This window comes from Podarcis bocagei (assembly GCF_964188305.1).
Source record: "Podarcis bocagei genome assembly, chromosome: 9".
In the NCBI taxonomy this organism is placed as follows: Eukaryota; Metazoa; Chordata; class Lepidosauria; order Squamata; family Lacertidae; genus Podarcis; species Podarcis bocagei.
This window is the reverse complement of record NC_138134.1, coordinates 56,381,984-56,399,474: the sequence shown is the minus strand read 5'-3', so window position 1 is coordinate 56,399,474 and position 17,491 is coordinate 56,381,984. Positions and strand designations below refer to the sequence as shown.

At 46.9% G+C, this 17,491-nt stretch overlaps 1 protein-coding gene across 2 annotated transcripts; it reads left to right on the top strand.

The window, feature by feature from the left end:
* The first annotated feature begins 280 nt into the window (after positions 1–280).
* CYP2U1 (cytochrome P450 family 2 subfamily U member 1) lies at positions 281–16,723 on the top strand. Of its 2 annotated transcripts, XM_081208125.1 has the most exons (6): positions 281–1,090; positions 8,189–8,824; positions 12,319–12,480; positions 13,552–13,719; positions 14,542–14,749; positions 15,102–16,723. In XM_081208125.1, exons 1-5 carry the CDS (start codon positions 646–648, stop codon positions 14,718–14,720), a joined length of 1,590 nt encoding a protein of 529 aa, XP_081064251.1. In that variant the 5' UTR covers positions 281–645; the 3' UTR covers positions 14,721–14,749; positions 15,102–16,723. The 2 variants fall into 2 exon arrangements, with proteins under 2 accessions (XP_081064251.1, XP_081064250.1); XM_081208124.1 differs by having other exon boundaries at positions 14,542–16,723.
* The last annotated feature ends 768 nt before the right edge of the window (positions 16,724–17,491 follow it).

Below are 17,491 nucleotides of genomic sequence, written 5' to 3'. Positions count from 1 at the left end.
AGCTGAACAATAAACTTATGAACTAGAAACTACTGCAGATGGGTGCAATATGGCAGAATCAAGGGACGCGTCCTGAATCAACTAATAAAACTCCAATCCCACCCTGAGAGATATAAATACATAAAATAACAAGAACAAAACAATGCTTGCAGAATGCACCTGTCCTGCAATAAACATGGGTCTGGAAGATGTCCCCCTCCTTTTCCGCTTTCTCTTCGCCTTTGACCCCTTCGCTTTCTCCTCCCTTCCCTCCCTCCCTCCCTCCCTCCCTGAACTCTGCAGCAGGCCGCTGCAAGTCGCCATCGTCGCCCAGCTTTTTGCGGCAATCTTTGCGCCGGGGTCTTGGACAGAGAGAGAAAGAGATAGATGGCTTGGGGTGGAGCGCAGCGGAGAGATAAGGCTGGACGGTCAAAGCCAGGGAAGCCCTTTCCCCGGTGACGCAGCGCCTCGGGGGAGCTCTGTCCGGAGCTGGGCGTTCTGATTGCGCCTCCTCTGCCCCGCGGGCGGCCAACCAGAGGCGGAGGAGGAGGCGCCGCCGCGAAGAGGATGTAGCGGGATCCGCGGAGGGGGACTCCAGGGGGCCGCAGAGCGCGCGCAAGGGAGGTTCCGCGTTGCGCACGGCTTCTGTCTGGCGAGCCCGCCCTGATGGAGGATCCCGTTAGCTCGGCGCTGCTGGCGGCCGCCGGGCTGCTGCTGGCGCTGTGGTGGCTGCTGAGCCGCCGCCGCCGGCTGCTGCAGGGGCTCCCGCCGGGTCCCAAACCGTGGCCTTTGGTGGGCAACTTCGCCTTCGCCTTGGTGCGCAACCCGCTGGTGCGCAAGCGGCTTCTGAACATGGTCCGGCAGAAGCAGCTCCCCAAAGGCGAAGGCGGCGCCGGGAGGGAGCAGCAACCACAGCAGCAGAACCCCCCGCATCTGCTGCTCACCGCCCTGGCCAAGATCTACGGCAGCATCTTCAGCCTCTTCGTGGGCAGCCGGCCGCTCATCATACTCAGCGACTTCGAGGCCGTGCGGGACGCCCTGGTCAACCAGGCCGAGGTCTTCAGCGACCGGCCCAGCGTGCCCCTAGTGGCCCTCATCTCCAAGAGGAAAGGTAAGGCAAAGAGGGCGGCGTGGGGAAGGGGTCAGATCCGCAAAGGGGCAGTTCGGCCGCCCTTCCCCAGGGTCGTGGGTTTGGGGCCCGCGTCAGGCAAAAGAGGCCTGCATTGCAGGGAGTGGGGACCCTTCTAACTCCCCAATTCTCTGATTCTGTGACTCCTGGCAGCTGCATACGTTGGCCCGTGAAGCAGGATGCCAGCGGCCGGGTGAGTGTGGCACCTGTGGCTGGGGTATATAACTTGAATAATAATAAGCACTCAAGAAGGAAGCCCTATTAGGATTATTGAGTGGCAGGTCCAGCTGCAGGGCTCCCTTGGAGTGCCAGGAGGGAGTGAAATACGACTTTGATTGAGGGGCTTGATGAGAATATTTCTTAGGATTAACAGAGTGCTTTGCATATATTGCCATAAGCCAGATGTTCTTGGGCTTCAACTCCCATCTCTCACTGCTGGGAGCTGTGACCTATAACATCTGGAATGCACCAGGTTGGCAAAGGCTACTTGAAGCAATGCAGCTAAGCTCCCTGAACATGGTGGGACGTATTTCCTAATATTTCCACTGTCCTGCAGTAATCCTTCCAACAGCCCTGTAAGGTAGGCTGACATTATTGTTGGACTGTGTTATGTGGTTTGCCTAAGACTCTGTTGCGAGGAAAACCAGCAGACTTTCAGGACTGGATTACCACAATGTGCTCTATGTTGGGTTTCTGTCACACTTGATCCAGAAGCTGCAGTTAGTGCAGGATGCGGCAGCCCGATTGCTGACAGGAGTGAGACCTTGTGAGCACATAGCACCTGCACTCAGAGATCTGCACTAGTTGCTGGTATATAAGAATGTTGGAATTGTGCAGGGACGCGGACTTAGAAAAAATATTGGGGGGGCCCGGGAAAGCTCATGAATAATAAATAAGCTCATGAATATGCAAATAAAGTGGCTCCGGCCCTAAATAGGGCAAGCCACGCCCCCCAGCCAGCCGATTGGCTGGCTGGGAGGTGTGACCAGTCGGGATTCCCCTGTTCTCGCGGGATTTCCGGCAGTGCCTTGGCAGTGGCGGTGGTGCTGCGAAGCAGCGAGGCAGGAGCCCCCGCCCCCGGGGATTCCCTAATCTCGCGGGGGACGGCCGGGGCTCTCCGATTAGGGCGCGCGGCTGGCTGGCTGGCGAAGGAGCAGGTGGGGAGGAGGCGGGGGACGGCGGCGGCGCTCTGCTGGAAGGGCGCCCGCCCGAGATTATTGGGGGGGCTGAGCCCCCCCAAACAAATTTTTGAGGGGGCTCGAGCCCCCTCAAGCCCCATGGAGTCGGCGCCTATGGAATTGTGATAATTACTTTGCAGTTATTCAGGGGGCTGTAGAGTTCTAAAGTGGAAGGGACCGAGGAAGCGTCTGTGGATGTACATAAAATATTCAGCAAAATACAGAACCCTATAGATCTGATTTTACTCTGGCCATCTGTTGGCGATGCTCATATAAGTGGGAATTGCCAATTTCGCTGGCATCAATCCCTGTAGCACTGGGGTTGCAAACCTTTCTTGGGCCTGTGAGCCCATTTGCAAACTGTCATGGGCATCCCCCACAAAAAACACACAACCAAGCACTGTACCCTATTCTGTTGGTAGTGAATCTTAGAATCCAAGAATGGCAGAGTTAGAAAGGGACCTCAAGGGTCCAACCCCTTGCAATACTGGAATCTCAGCATGCAGTTCCTCATCCAGTTTGAAACCTTACCGGATCCTGCTAAGCTTTGTAAATGTGCTAGCGGTTTTATTGCTGCAGCAATAAAGTTTAACAGGAGCTAGCTGAGTACTTAACTTCTCAGATAGTTGGTTCTCAGATAGAGTAAGATAAGTTACTTCATTGAGGCCTCTGGTGATGCTGCAGGCTGCATCTTTTCTGCATTAATACATGTAGCTGTTTCCAGCATTTCTTTGCCAGCGACACCTGTGTGTTGAAAGCTGCAGACTGTTGTAGCTGATTGCATATGCAGATTTCCCGTTGCCTTTCAGGTTTCCCATATAACCTACTGCAAAGGGAAACCACAGGCACCTGTTGTTGAATACTGCGGTATAATATGACAGTGGTGAGAGAGATACGTTTGTGAGTTCTATCCCTATTCAGGATTCTTCTTTCTAACAAAGAAACTTTGCTATCTGATGCTGTGTTTGTTTTTGCAGCTTCCCTGTCAGTCTAAAATAGTTGGAGAGGAGCACCAGATAACTAGGCAATCTCCCAGTTCTGCCCAAACAATTCACTTGGACTTGTAAGAAGCGCTGCGGATAAATGTAGTTTCCAAATACACTAACAGGGATTATTGTACAGTCAGCAAACACACACATACACCCCCGCCGTGTAGTCAGGAGTTGCAATTTCGACAGTCTTTGGAAGTTCCCCGCCAAAGTTTCTAGCAGGATGAAAGTAGAGTTTGAAAATATTGAGGCAGTTCTTCAAATGGCTCAGATGAAGAGACATCTTGCTCCTCGTCTGCCTTCTGTTCCTTTATCCCTTGCTTGCCTTCTGTTGCCCATTTTCATAGTTTCTCTGCTAATTTTGCAAAACAATAAACAAACATAAACTCCCCCTAAAGTTCCAGATTAATATTGTGCAACTCTTTTGTATAATCGTACATGTCCAAATTTGGTTCTCCTGGGCAAAGAATAACTGTCTTCTGAAACATAGTCAATTCTTGGTTGTGCAAGTCCAAAAAACATCAGCTCTGCCTTCTCAGGTAGCCCAACATCTAGCCTGTTAAGCACCATAGCAGGTTTCAGAGATTTGTACAAGGAGCAAAGGAATTTAGAGTAGCTCTCAGTAGCTACTTCAAAAAACGATGCTGCAAAGCTAACATGACTAGAAGCGTTTGCCTTTTAACATGGGACCCATTCCTCTTGTCACCGAGACATTTATACTAAGGAAGTTTTACACTTAGAGGTTTTTGAGCAGAGGTTGGATCATGGATGCTTTTTAGCTGAGATCCCTAAATTGTAGGGGGTTGGACTAGATGACCTTGGGTGCCCCCATTCCAACTCTATGATTCTATAAAATTGAATAAAAACTGCGGGAGGCAGTGGAAGACAGAAGTGCTTGGTGTGCTCTGGTCCATGGGGTCACGAAGAGTCGGACACGACTAAACGACTAAACAACAACGTTGCTTTGAAGTAAGCAGAATGTGATTCCAGCATGTGTCTTAAATTAAGGGCCTTATCTAATTAAAAGGCCCCCTTCTCCCATTGCCACCCTGCTCCCTACTGATTGGAGAGATGGTATCGGGAAGGGCTCTGAGGAACGCAGGTTGATGTGGCAGATGGTATGCCTTCAAAAGTCCAGGTCTCAAGCTGTATACAGCTTTGTACTAGGGTTTGTTAAAATGCGTATACAGTGGTGCCTCGCAAGACGAAATTAATTCGTTCCGCAAGTTTTTTCTTCTTGCGAGTTTTTCGTCTTGTGATGCACGGTTTCCCATAGGAATGCATTGAAAATCAATTAATGCGTTCCTATGGAAACCGCCTTCAGACCAGGTCCGGGGACAGTCTGTCCCCCGACCTCTTCTGAAGGCTGGGGGGGGGACAAGGGCTTTTCTTCCCACCCCCAGCATTTTAAAAAACCCCGGGACAGCGGAGGACTTCTCCGCTGTCCGGGGCGATCTTAAAATGCTGGCGGGCGGCATTTTAAAATCGCCCGGGACAGCGGAGGACTTCTCCGCTGTCCGGGGCGATGTAAAAGCCCCTGGGAAGGCAGGCAGGGGGGACAAAGACTTTTGCCCCCCGCCCGCCTTCAGAAGAGGTCCTGGACCTCTTCTGAAGGTGGGCGGGGGGGCGAAAGTCTTCCCCCCCCCGCCTGCCTTCAAAAGCCGTCCGGGACAGCGGAGAAACGCGCTGCCTTTCTCCGCTCTCCCGGGAAGGCAGGCAGGGGGGGGGCAAAGACTTTTGCCCCCCGCCCGCCTTCAGAAGAGGTCCTGGACCTCTTCTGAAGGCGGGCGGGGGCGAAAGTCTTTGCCCCCCCCCCCGCCTGCCTTCAAAAGCCGTCCGGGACAGCGGAGAAACGCGCTGCCTTTCTCCGCTCTCCCGGGAAGGCAGGCGGGGGGAGCAAAGACTTTCGCCCCCCGCCCGCCTTCAGAAGAGGTCCAGGACCTCTTCTGAAGGCGGGCGGGGGGCGAAAGTCTTTGCTCCCCCCCCGCCTGCCCTCAAAAGCCGTCCGCAATAGCCGGAAGCGCTTCCCTGCTATCCTGGACTGCTTTTAAAATGCTGGCGGTGGGGAGCAAAGCCTTTCAGCCCCCGCCGGCCTTCCTGGACCTCTTCTGAAGGCCGGAGGGGGGGAAAGGCTTTGCTCCCCACCACCAGCATTTAAAAGAGGTCCCTGGAGATTTCCCTATGGGCTTTCGTCTTGCGAAGCAAGCCCATAGGGAAATTCGTCTTGCGAAGCGCCTCCAAAACAGAAAACCCTTTCGTCTTGTGGGTTTTCCGTCTTGCGAGGCATTCGTCTTGCGGGGTACCACTGTATTAGTGAAGATAACATACAGAAGTAAATTATATTTTGTGTATATTAAGCAAAGTTGCATATAAACATAGGTATAACAGTAGAAATTTGTGCTAAAATGCTGGTGTATTTTCATGGGGGCTTTTTAAAAATAAAGAATTGCAAACTGATGTGGAAATGTGGAGAACTGAATTGAACACTGGAAAAACGTGAAACTGGGAGAAGCTGAAATTGGCAGATTCACCCATACCTAATCATAAGTGATACCTCTTCAGCAGCTTACTGATAAAAGGGTCGGTGTGGTGTAATGGGATCCCTTGTGGCATTTTCAGCTGGAGCAACCAAATTCATACCCTTGCTTGGTCTCAAAGCCAATTGAGCAAGTTGATATCTTGGCAACAGTGCAACTACAGTTTCATCACAAGTATAAATGCCCTTGGGTATACAATAGATGTGAAGATATGGTACCCTGATAACTTGTTATCAAGACTGTGTGTAAATAATACTATTATGCAAGTTTGGACTTGAACATTGGAGCCAGAGTGTCCAACTTTCATGTGTATTCATGCACACACTACCAAGAGCTTTAGGGTCTTTTGCTAGAGTTAAGGTGTGTGTTTGTCATGAATATCTGTTTACCCTTCACTTTATGCTCACAATAAGTTCTTGCATAAAATAAATAAAGATTTATTTTATGGTTTATTACATGAAATGAAAGGGATGGAATATATAAATGCTTGAGACAGAAAAATTGCAATTTTAGCAGGCAGCAAATCCTACAGTTCAATCACATCTGGATCGAAAGAGTGAAAGAACCTCAAAACCTACTGAAAGTGAGCGTGGCAATTTTGCTGCAGAACCCATGCTACTAGCAAGGCAAGAAATGGAAGGGGGTACCAGTCCTGTAGTGAAGCATAGCGTCAGGCTGGTCCTTGAGAGCATAGAGTGAAAAGGGGTCCATGTTGGAGCTTTGAGAACTAACAGCCATTGAAAATCTAGGGCTTAAATACTATTTTCAGCCAATGTATTCTAATGGAGAAGAGAAGGGGGTCTTTGAGATGAGCAGTTTTTATAATTCCAATAACTCTGGTTGTTCTGTTACCTCTTCCTGTAATTTTCTATTTTCCATTTTGTATTTTTTTCCTGCTTAATTGAATATAATCCTAGTGAGCAATGACTAAACTGGCTATCCTTGTTTGTTTCTTGTCTTACTGTTATCTTGCTATTGCCTAGGGGGAAACCATTCTTTAACCGGAGTTGTTTAAATTTTGCTGGTAACTAGATCCAATTATCATCATCAACAACAGCAACAACATGTGGTTATCTTTACACAAAGTATTAGAATCACATAATCATCGAGTTGGAAGGTACCCAGAGCATCATCTTGTCCATCCTCCTGCTGCACATTGAGGAAAAGATTCCTGCATTGCAGAGGGTTGGACTAGATGACCCTTGTGGTTTCATCCAACTCTGCAATTCCACGATGCTATGATTCAATGAACTTTTTCATAAACCACTCTGAGGTTTTGGGGTTGTTGTTTTTTACAATCAAGCGGTGTGTAAATATTATGAAATATGAAATAGGTAAAGATAAAGGACCCCTGGATGGTTAAGTCCAGTCAAAGGCGACTATGGACTTGCAGCGCTCATCTTGCTTTCAGGCTGAGGGAGCTGGTGTTTGTCTACAGCAGTGTTTCCCAACCTTTTTTGGGCAACGGCACACCTGTTTAATGAAAAAAATCTCGCGGCACACCACCATTACAGCCCCGTGATGTCAGCGCGCAGCGTCACGCCGGGAGGGACGCACGAAAGTGAAAGTTTTTAATTTTTTCCCCTCCCCCTTGCCGGGGAACCTCCAAGCTTTGGGGATGGGGGGGGGAGGAGGCAGCAGAGCGAGGGACTGAGGGACGGCGGCAGCTGAGGCGGCGGCGGCTGTTGTGGTGGTGGCGGCGATAGCGGGCGGAGGAGGGGGCGGCGGCGGGAGTTGCTGCTGCTGTTGTTGCTGCTGCTGCCCGGACATGCCGGCCTCCTCCTCCTCCGCTGTCTCGCGCTCCTCCCTTTTGCACGCGCTGCCCCGCCGCTCGGCACCACCACCGCGGAGCCGCCCCCGGCTCGACGCGGATCCTCGCCGCCGCCGCCTCTCACCGCCCGACTCGCCCGCCTCCCTCCCACGGCACACCAGCCGATGTCTCACGGCACACTAGTGTGCCGCGGAACACCGGTTGGGAAACACTGGTCTACAGACAGCTTTCCGAGTCATGTGGTCAGCATGACTAAAATGGTTGTGGCACAACAGGACACCATGACAAGTGCCAGAGCGCATGGAAATGCCGTTTACTTTCACTATTTATCTACTTGCACTGGCATGCTTTTGAACTGCTAGGTTGGGAGAAGCTGGGACAGAGCAACAGGAGCTCACCCTGTCCTGTGGATTCAAACCACCGACTTTCCAATCGGCAAGCCCAAGAGGCTGAGTAGTTTAGACCACAGCGCCACCCACGTCCCATGAAATGAAAACAGGGGAGAACCCAGGATTTCCTATAGTTCGAAGCTTCAAGGTATCTTACAAACAAAACCGAAAACTCTGTTCTCGATTCCAATGTTTTCCCCCTTTCTTTTCCTCCAGGTGTGGTTTTTGCCCCTTACGGTCCGGTGTGGAAGAAACAGAGGAAGTTCTCCCATTCAACCCTCCGTCACTTTGGATTAGGAAAGCACAGCTTGGAGCCTAAAATAATCGAAGAATTCAAGTATGTGAAAGCCGAGATCCTGAAGCACGGGGACAAGAAGTTCAACCCCTTCCCCATAATTGGCAACGCCGTGGCGAACGTCATCTGCTCGATGGCGTTTAGCAGGCGATTTGACTATGACGACGCCGGCTTCAAGACCATGCTGAAGCTCATGTCTCGTGGTCTGGAGATAAGCCTGAACAGTCACATGATTCTGGTCAACATCTGCCCTTGGCTCTACTACCTCCCAATCTATCCTTTCCGAGTACTTAGGCAGATTGAGCTGGATATCACTGCCTTCCTGAAGTCTATTATCGCACAGCACCGGGAAAGTCTCGATAGCCAGAATCCCCGAGACTTCATCGACATGTACCTCCTTCATGCAGATGAGGAAAGGAAGATAGACAGCGAGAGCAGCTTCACTGAAGACTACCTGTTTTTTATTATTGCGGACCTTTTCATCGCAGGCACAGACACCACATCCAATACCCTTCTCTGGAGTCTGCTTTATATGTCGCTTCACCCACAGGAACAAAGTAAATGTCATCCTTTCTCCAGTGGCTGATTCTTAATTGGGTTTGCTCTTTTTAATTCAAGCTATCCATTTTGGGGGGTTTTTCCACAGCATTGTTCGGAAGAACTGGGTGTATAATATGGCTACAGCTGCACCCTTCTGATCAAATCTTGCATGGAAAACCATCACCCGCTGCCTCTAACAGGGAACACAGTACTTTGGTGCTGATGGGCTATCCATGGGTACTAGTCAAAACGATGTCCCCCTCCCTCTCTAGGCACACACACACCAACACACAGGGCTGCCACCCCTGTTGCTCACTCTGCTTGCCAACCACACCTCCTCACCAACCCCTTTGCTAACTCTCTTCCCTCACACCTGGGTGACCAAACCCCCCCTTGCTTTAGACTTCGCCCATGTCCCCTCACAGCTTGCCCCAATCCTCGCTCCCTTTTAAAGGAGGGTGGGAGGCGTTTCAGAGAGTGGTCCGGCAAACTCCTCTCTGAAGCATCTGTCCCATTCTGTTATGTCTCGCTGCGACTGTGTTTAATATAGGGCACCTCCCCCCCTCCTTCAAACAGCTTGCCTTGGCCAGTGGCCACCTGTGCTGCTCGCTTGCCTGCCTGCCTGCTATTCTCTCATGCTACAGTGTAAAGACAGCTTTCCATTTTTATCTATCTTATCTATGAGGCAGTATATACCTCTGAATTGTAGTAGCTGATGGAGGGAGCAGTTGTTCTCAGGTCTTCCTTTGGGGCTTGTTGCCATAGGCATCTGCTTGGCCATGTCAGGAGTTCAGCCTACACTCGAGTAGGACTCTGGCAGAGACACATGCCCGACTGGCATGTTCTCTCCCTCCTGGTCGATTGTTCCAGAGCTTCGTAAGCTTTCTTCAGTCCGAACATCACAGCGACCGATGCCAACCAACACTGGCACATTTAGAGATCCGCAGAGTTTGTGCATCATGCGCGTGACAGACCTCAACAACTCAGCATTTTGACTAATCTACTTTATCTACATATAAACACACGCGGAGCTCTGCAACATAGCTTCCTCTCTCTCCAGCATCAGACAGCAAAGAGAAAAAGAACAAAGGACAATAGTCCCACTTCATGGAACACAGTAACACAAACATCCTGTCTCCGTCACTTCCCACTCTGTGGAGTCAAAACATATACCGCCATGTGATAGACAAAAATCCCATGACTGCAATCATAGATCAAGAATTCTAACAGGCCATTGGGTGAATAGGGTCCCGAGCTAAATGAGGCTCTGGTTGGATCCAAGAGGGCTCTTATTATGTTCTTATAGGAACCCGAAACAGGGTCACTGAGGAAAAAGCAGATAGCTATGGGCATGCTTTTGTGAATCCTGAGGTATGCAAAGAGACAAAAAGCAAACTTCAAAATGACAACTCCCCCACCCACTCACGCCTAAAGTTCAGTGAGTACTGGACATAGAATCATTGAACTGCAGAGTTGGAAGCCACCCCAGTGGTCCTTTAGTTCAACCCATGCAATGCAGGAATTTCAGCCAAAGCATTCATGACAGATGGCCATCCAAACTTGGCTTAAAATCCTCCAAGGAAGGGGAGTCCTTCCGAGGGAGACTGTTCAGCTCTTCCCACCAGAAAGTTCTTCCTAACATTTAGTTGGAATTTCCTTTCTTGTAACTTGAATCCATTGGTTTGGGTTATACCCTCCAGAGCAGGAGAAAACAAGTTTGCTCCATCCTCCATGTGACAGCTATTTGAAGATGGCCATCTTATCTCCTCTCAGTTTCTTCTTTCCCAGGCTAAACATTCCCAACTCCCTCAACCATTCCTCATAAGGCCTGGTTTCCAGACATGTTGTTTTCCCAGGAGCATGGCATTTTGAGTGTTGGTGGAAAAAGAAAAACTGGAAACCAAGGAGGAATAGCAAATTGGATTCCTTGAGACTCTAACAGCTTATAGCAGGGCTGGGAACTTGTTTGGCCTTTGAGGTATTGTTGGACTCTAACTCCCATCAGCCTCAGCCAGCATGGCCAATGATCAGGGATGATGGGAGTTGTAGCTGCAGGCAGAATCAGTGTTTCTGTGTTTGAATACATTTCTTCTCCTCTGCCACAACACTCTCTAACCCACTCCCCAATTCTGTAAAAAAAACCTGGACAGTTTCAAGTAGATGGCTGCAGATGGGGTTCATTTTAATAAGTTATTATACATACAGAGCCAGATTTTCTTATTACTGGGTTGTATGTCTCATGGGGCAAAGACCTAGAGTATCCTTGGAGTCAGGTTATATTAAATATTATATTAAATAATAGTTGGGTTATATTAAAAGTGTAAAGTTGGTTTTAATGGTCACCTAATGTTTTTAATATATTCCAGCTTTTATTCATTCTCTTTCCACCCCATAGCCATTTTGATTTCTAAATCACATAGCTGTGATGAGCAGCTAAAATCAGTCAATTTTACTGCTTGGTGTACATTTAATGCTTTCTGTTTCCCAAAAGTTGATTCTCTTAGTTTCTTCCAGAAAACAGACAGCTGCGTTTTGAGTGTTTGTTAGATGCGTAGTGGCATGAATGTCAAAAGATGATGGTGTGATGGCAGTCTGTGGTACACAAAGCTCTCTGAAAGGTGTTAACATGGCCTTCACTGTAAAGACCTTTTCTAATCTTATCTAATTCACATAGAGTTCCATTTATTTACCGTGGCTAAAGTCGCTTCCAGACAATCTGTTTATTGAGCATCCATCCTGTTTAGTGTGGGCAAAGTTTGGGGGGATGTTAGGTGACATTGGCTACTTATTGAACATTTGTTTTGCTCTACGTGCAGAATAGCTGACCTCATGTCAAGCAATTTCCATCCCATATTTTCCAGTGCCTGATTGTATGTGTGCAAGAGCCCAGCAAACTTTTACTGCACAACCTGAATTTGCTAGTATTATATGATTAAATCCCACCTGAAAATAGCAAAAATCTGGAAGTGCCCTTAAGTCAAGTATGTTTAGGATCACAGCAGTAATACTTCTGATTGTAGACACTGGAGGGCAGTGTTTGACATGCAATTAGTATTTAATTTGTTAAAAGAGAGAGGTCTGAGTGTAATCTCTCTCTTCTTCTTTTTGCAGCCTTGCTCGCTAATCCCAGAAGTGCATGATGCCATCATAGAAACCTAATGTAAAGTAAATAAATTGCATAAAGCCCATTTAGCTAGGGTTACCTAATTTGAAGAGCAAAAAGGAGGCGACTCTCATTTTAAATACCCCTACTATATGTAGGCTATAGAAGCTGTGATATATTGCTGAGAGGGGCAGGAGAAGAGAAGAGGAAAGCCTTCATCCACCAGCTATGTCTATGTCTCATCCAGAAAGTATAGCCAGAGACATTTTGGCAAATTTAACAAAATCCACCTGGACAGAAATTTTACCCCTGAAAAAGAGGATGTGTCCTGGAAAAAGAGGACACATGGCAACTGTAATTTAGCCATTTAGTCCCAGTGCTTATCTTACTGTCTCTTGTTTTGCACAGAAAAGGTCCAGGAAGAAATTGAGTTGGTCATTGGGCGCAGTAGGCCTCCAACTCTTGCGGACAAGGCACGTATGCCCTTCACAGAAGCAACCATCATGGAAGTTCAAAGGATGACGGTGGTTGTACCTCTTTCAATTCCTCGAATGGCCTCAGAAACTACAGGTAAGTGTTTTTGATGGGCTGCTGCTCTCATGTTTTGGTACGAGTTCATTTAGCCAAAAGCTGATTTTCACATTGGAGAGAAACAAGGAAGGCTGAAATTTGAACAAGCTTTGTTATACTAGGTCTGTCCTATCAGGTCTTTTGGTCTATCCTAGATTGGCAGCAGCTTTCCAGGGTTGCCAGGGACAGGAGAGTCTGGAGTTTCAGAGGCAAATTGCCCATTATCACATATTTATCTGCTTTATAGAGCAATACCAGAGCTGAAGTGAGAATGGACTGTGGTCAGGCGTAAGAGAGCCAATGTGGTGTAGTGGTTAAGAGCGGTAGACTCGGAATCTGGTGAACGGGGTCCGCGTCTCTGCTCCTCCACATGCAGCTGCTGGGTGACCTTGGGCCAGTCACACTTCTTTGAAGCCTCTCAGCCCCACTCACCTCACAGAGTGTTTGTTGTGGGGGAGGAAGGGAAAGGAGATTGTTAGCTGCTTTGAGACTCCTTCGGGTAGTGATAAAGCGGGATATCAAATCCAAACTCTTCTTAAGTGCTTGAACTGTTGTGCACCTCCAGGCATTGCACATGTAGTAGATACTTCATTAATGAGCTGCTTTTGCAACTAGTCAAGTCACCCAGGGCTGATTTTCAGCTGCTGTAAACTGCAGCTTGGACTTTGCAGTGTTGCTTCACGGAGTGTGCTCCTCCTTTAGGTCAGTTGGTATCTGTTAGCAGCTGGCAAACTTAAAGCAAGCAACCCCTGTGTTTACAAAGTGCTCTGATAACAAAGGGTCTGTGTTTTTGGTAAGCTTTTCGTTTTCTGTACCCTTGGTGAAGGTTTTATTTGCCCCTTCCCGCTCCTAGAGAAGTCCACAATACCATTTTAATGGCACGTAGAAATACACAAGCATGCATTCTCTCAGTCACGAAGCAACACTTTCCCACAACCCAACCCAACCCAAACACAAGCATTTTATGTTCCTTTGATTAATATGTCTGTGTGTAAAATCTCTCCATAAGGGTAATGCCATTTATTAATTTGAGTACCTCTCTGGTTGTGTATATGTTGTTGTTGTTTTAAGTGCTCCAGGGCTACACTATTCCAAAGGGCAGTATAATCATTCCAAACTTGTGGTCCGTGCACCGAGATCCCAACATATGGGAGAATCCGGATGATTTCCACCCAGCAAGGTTTCTGGATGAAAATGGCCAGCTCATCAAAAAAGAAACATTTATTCCTTTTGGAATTGGTAATTCAACTCTGTTTGGTGTGTGTAGGGAGGGATGGGGGTGCAGATTGTGGGGACACCATCTCTTGATAGTAAATGTTCAGCATTTATGAAGGTCCGGAAAATGCTTGCTGGTCTCTCTCCTATTTATTTTTACTTTATTTTATTAGGGTTTATATACTGCCCTTCATCATAAGATCTCAGAGCCGTTCACAGTCTATTATAGTCCATTACAGGGCAGGACAGTCTTCAGGCTTTGTTTTACTAAAACTCCAAGGTTTAAAGTGGTTCAAAAGTTAAAGAACAGGATTTACCTCTGAGCACATTCTACTGCTTGGAATTTGCTTTCAGTACCAGAACTGAATGGAGCTCATAGTCATTCCACACAACAGTCTGCTCCTCCTGCTGCTTTCTTCATTTCAGCAGCCTAATTTAGTTGGGAAGTTATTTTTTGTTGCAGTTATTGCTATTGTTGGAAACCCTTCCCAGTCAAATCACCCAGAGTTCAACAGGGAGATTCTAAGCTACCTTCTGCCCATCTCTGGTCTGTTAAGTTATATTTAGCTGTCTTATATGGGACAGGATCCAGCAAAACCAGTTTAGTCTGATAGTGAATAAAGATTTATACCATTTCTTTTCAGGGGTCTTTGTGCTTAATAAATTTGGAACTGCCTTAATGGATTTATAAAAGCCTGGTTATCATAGCGTATGTCCTGGACCTCGTAGCATTTCTTTCTTTCCTTTTTTTAAAAATGGATTCCCACAGAGATTATTAATATTTATTTAAACTGTGAAGTCCCCCCCCCCTTTCATCTCTCTCACCCACTTTGCTTTCCTTTTCAGGAAAACGTGTGTGCATGGGAGAACAACTTGCCAAGATGGAGCTGTTCTTAATGTTTGTGAGCCTCCTGCAAAATTTCACATTTCAATTTCCCGAAGACATGGAGAAGCCATCGATGGCAGGAAGATTTGGCCTGACTTTAGCTCCACTTCCATTCAACATCATTGCCTTAAAGAGATGAAGGAACCTCAGACAAGAACACTGCATGAAGTTTGTATTACTCTTACGAAAATTCAGGGCTATATATGAAATGCACTTCAGTAACAAAATCGCCAACCCTGAGCAGGGATGGGAAACCTGCAGCCCACAGGGTACTCACAGGCTCATAAAGCACTTTCCCCTTAGCCTGTGGGCTCTTCCATTAAATGTGTTGAAACTTTTTGAATGCGGAAAAGGAATACAAGCTTCTAGTCTTCGAAGTTGCCGGATGACAAGTGACAACTGGTGCAGAGACTGTTAATGTCAGGCATTGAGTGGCTTTTTACATTAGCTTAGAAATGAAGGAGGAAAAACATAAAAATTCAGTTTTACATACAACAGTGGGTATCTCTCTCTTATACAGGAGTTGTGACATCCTTTAAAATGGACACATTGAAGGTACAGAGAGATGTGTAATAAAAACAGGATTTGCTGTGGTTTTTGCTCCTGTGGGGTGAGTCTGACTTCTATCCGCCTTCACTGTGAAAAGAGCAGCCTTACACACCCCTGATTCAAGTCTTCAGGGTTGCCCTTCCCTCATGTTTCAGACTGATTGACTGCTTTTCTTTCTTTTAACTTTCAAAGCATCGAGTGTGCATTTGTTCCATTAAATGTGCATTTCATCCCCTTTAACACTAAAAACATAGAAGCATTTCTGAAGTGTTGAAAACTCTAGCGGAGGTGGGTTAGTGACGTCACCATTCCAGACAATCAGTGCTGTGCACAGCTGGTTTCTAAGAACATAAAGAAGAGCCTGCTGGCCCCTCTAGTCCAGCACCCTGTTCTCACAGGGGTCAACTAGGTGTCTGTGGGAAACCAGCAAGCAGGATTTCAGCAGAAGAAATCTCACCTCTCCTGTGGTTTCCAGCAACTGGTATTCAGAAGCATTGCTGCCTTCAACCATGCAGAATCTCTTTCCTCTTCATCCAAGGAGGGAGAAGATCACTTCCACAGGAGGCTCACAGCTCAAATTATATATACATCTGTAGGTACACGAGGTTTGTCTCTTGGTACCTCTGTTTATTCCTGCTAATGGGGATATGAAGGCACAAACGGTAATGCATGGATCCACACACAACAGGAACATTTTGTGTGCGTGGTTAGCATGAATTTAGGCAATTGCATCCCTTCACTGTGCTATCGTGTGTGCATCTGAAATACGGTAATTTTAAATAAGGGCCATCTAGGAAGATGGCTGGCACTTAACAGTTCCCCCAGACACATGCATGTATGATAATAATACATGCATATCCTGGGAGGTAAAGCCATACTGCCAAAGCCTTGGGCTGGCCTTTTTGGCAGAGGATAAGCTGCTTTGATATAATCATGGAGTTCATTTCCAATTCATTACCTTGTAAAGGAAGTAGTGACTTGAGACAAACGGGGTAGGAGCTTATGAATCAACACTGTGCAGGTATGAGCTACAGAAAGCCTGCAGTGCAGAGAAACCTTTAGGAAAAGTGACTCGGACTCCTTGGGCCATTCTTAGTTAACTGGAAACTTCAATGGAAAAACTAAAATTGCACTGCTAATTTTCAGCTGACTACTGTTAAACAGCCTGAGTGCGGCGGGGGCGACATGGCTGGCAATGCAACTGATTCTTTGTATGGCATGTAAGCCCTCTTGTAATAAGGCAGCCTTTTTAATGAAGCACTTTATAATTTTGTCAGGATCCAAAGATCTGTATTTCTATATTTTAGTAGTTGTTAAGAGCCTCATGAATGATAATATATATTACATGGATTGCCTATATCTTGCTGATGTTTACCTTGCCTGCTTTATTTCTTCCCCTTCCCCCATGAAAAACAAAACAAAATGAATGCCTTGTTTAGAATTTTAGTATAGAATATATAATTGCTGTTAGAAACTAGCATTTGAGATCATTGCTGACTATTTTTAAAAGGTGCCTATCTTTCTAAATACAGCCTGAGATGTGTTTCTCAGTATGAATCTTTGTCTAAATAAACCTTTTTATTTTAAAACCAATACTGTCTGGAAGCCGATTTTGCTTTTTAAACAGATATTTAGAGCATCTATTGTTACCTGGTCTCTTATTGGTCCCTCAAATAGATATTTCGAGTGAGTACTGTAAGTTTATGTAGCCGAAACAATACCATCACTGCACATAAGGGGAGTTATCAGAAGGCTCAGAGAACCCCTGAGATTTGCAGATACACCAAAAACAGAGGGGGGACTCTGTTTTTGAAACTGGTGAGGAGTGAATATGCTTTTTTGCAGGAGGACTGGAATTGGCGATGTGGAAAGGAGGACATGCTAGGGATCTCTTAACAAATAATCCTGTTCCAATGATTCTAGGAAACTACAAACAAAGTGGTTTACAAAGTGCTGCAAAACAGATATGCCTTCAAATTATTTCTAAATCAACTATATAATTTTAAATATATGCTAACGAGCTGCTGAGCTGGATCAGCTGTTGCTGTAGTGACTGGCTGGAAAAGTTGCACCCTAGCATAGGAACACAGGAAGTTGTCTTGTACCAACTTCTGCTCCATCTAGCTCATTATTGTCTACACTGGTGGGCAGCAGCTCTCCAGAGGGTCTCTCAACTCTTCTAGGAGATCCTGGGGACTGAAACTGGGACCTTATGCACTCAAAGCAGGTGCTCTACCACTGAGCTGTGACTCTTCCCGTAATTTAGGGTACCTCACATAACAGTAAGTCCCAAAGGTCATAGCACACTTATTTAGCAGCTGGGATCTTGGGGTGAATGGCAGGTAATAAATTGTAATAATA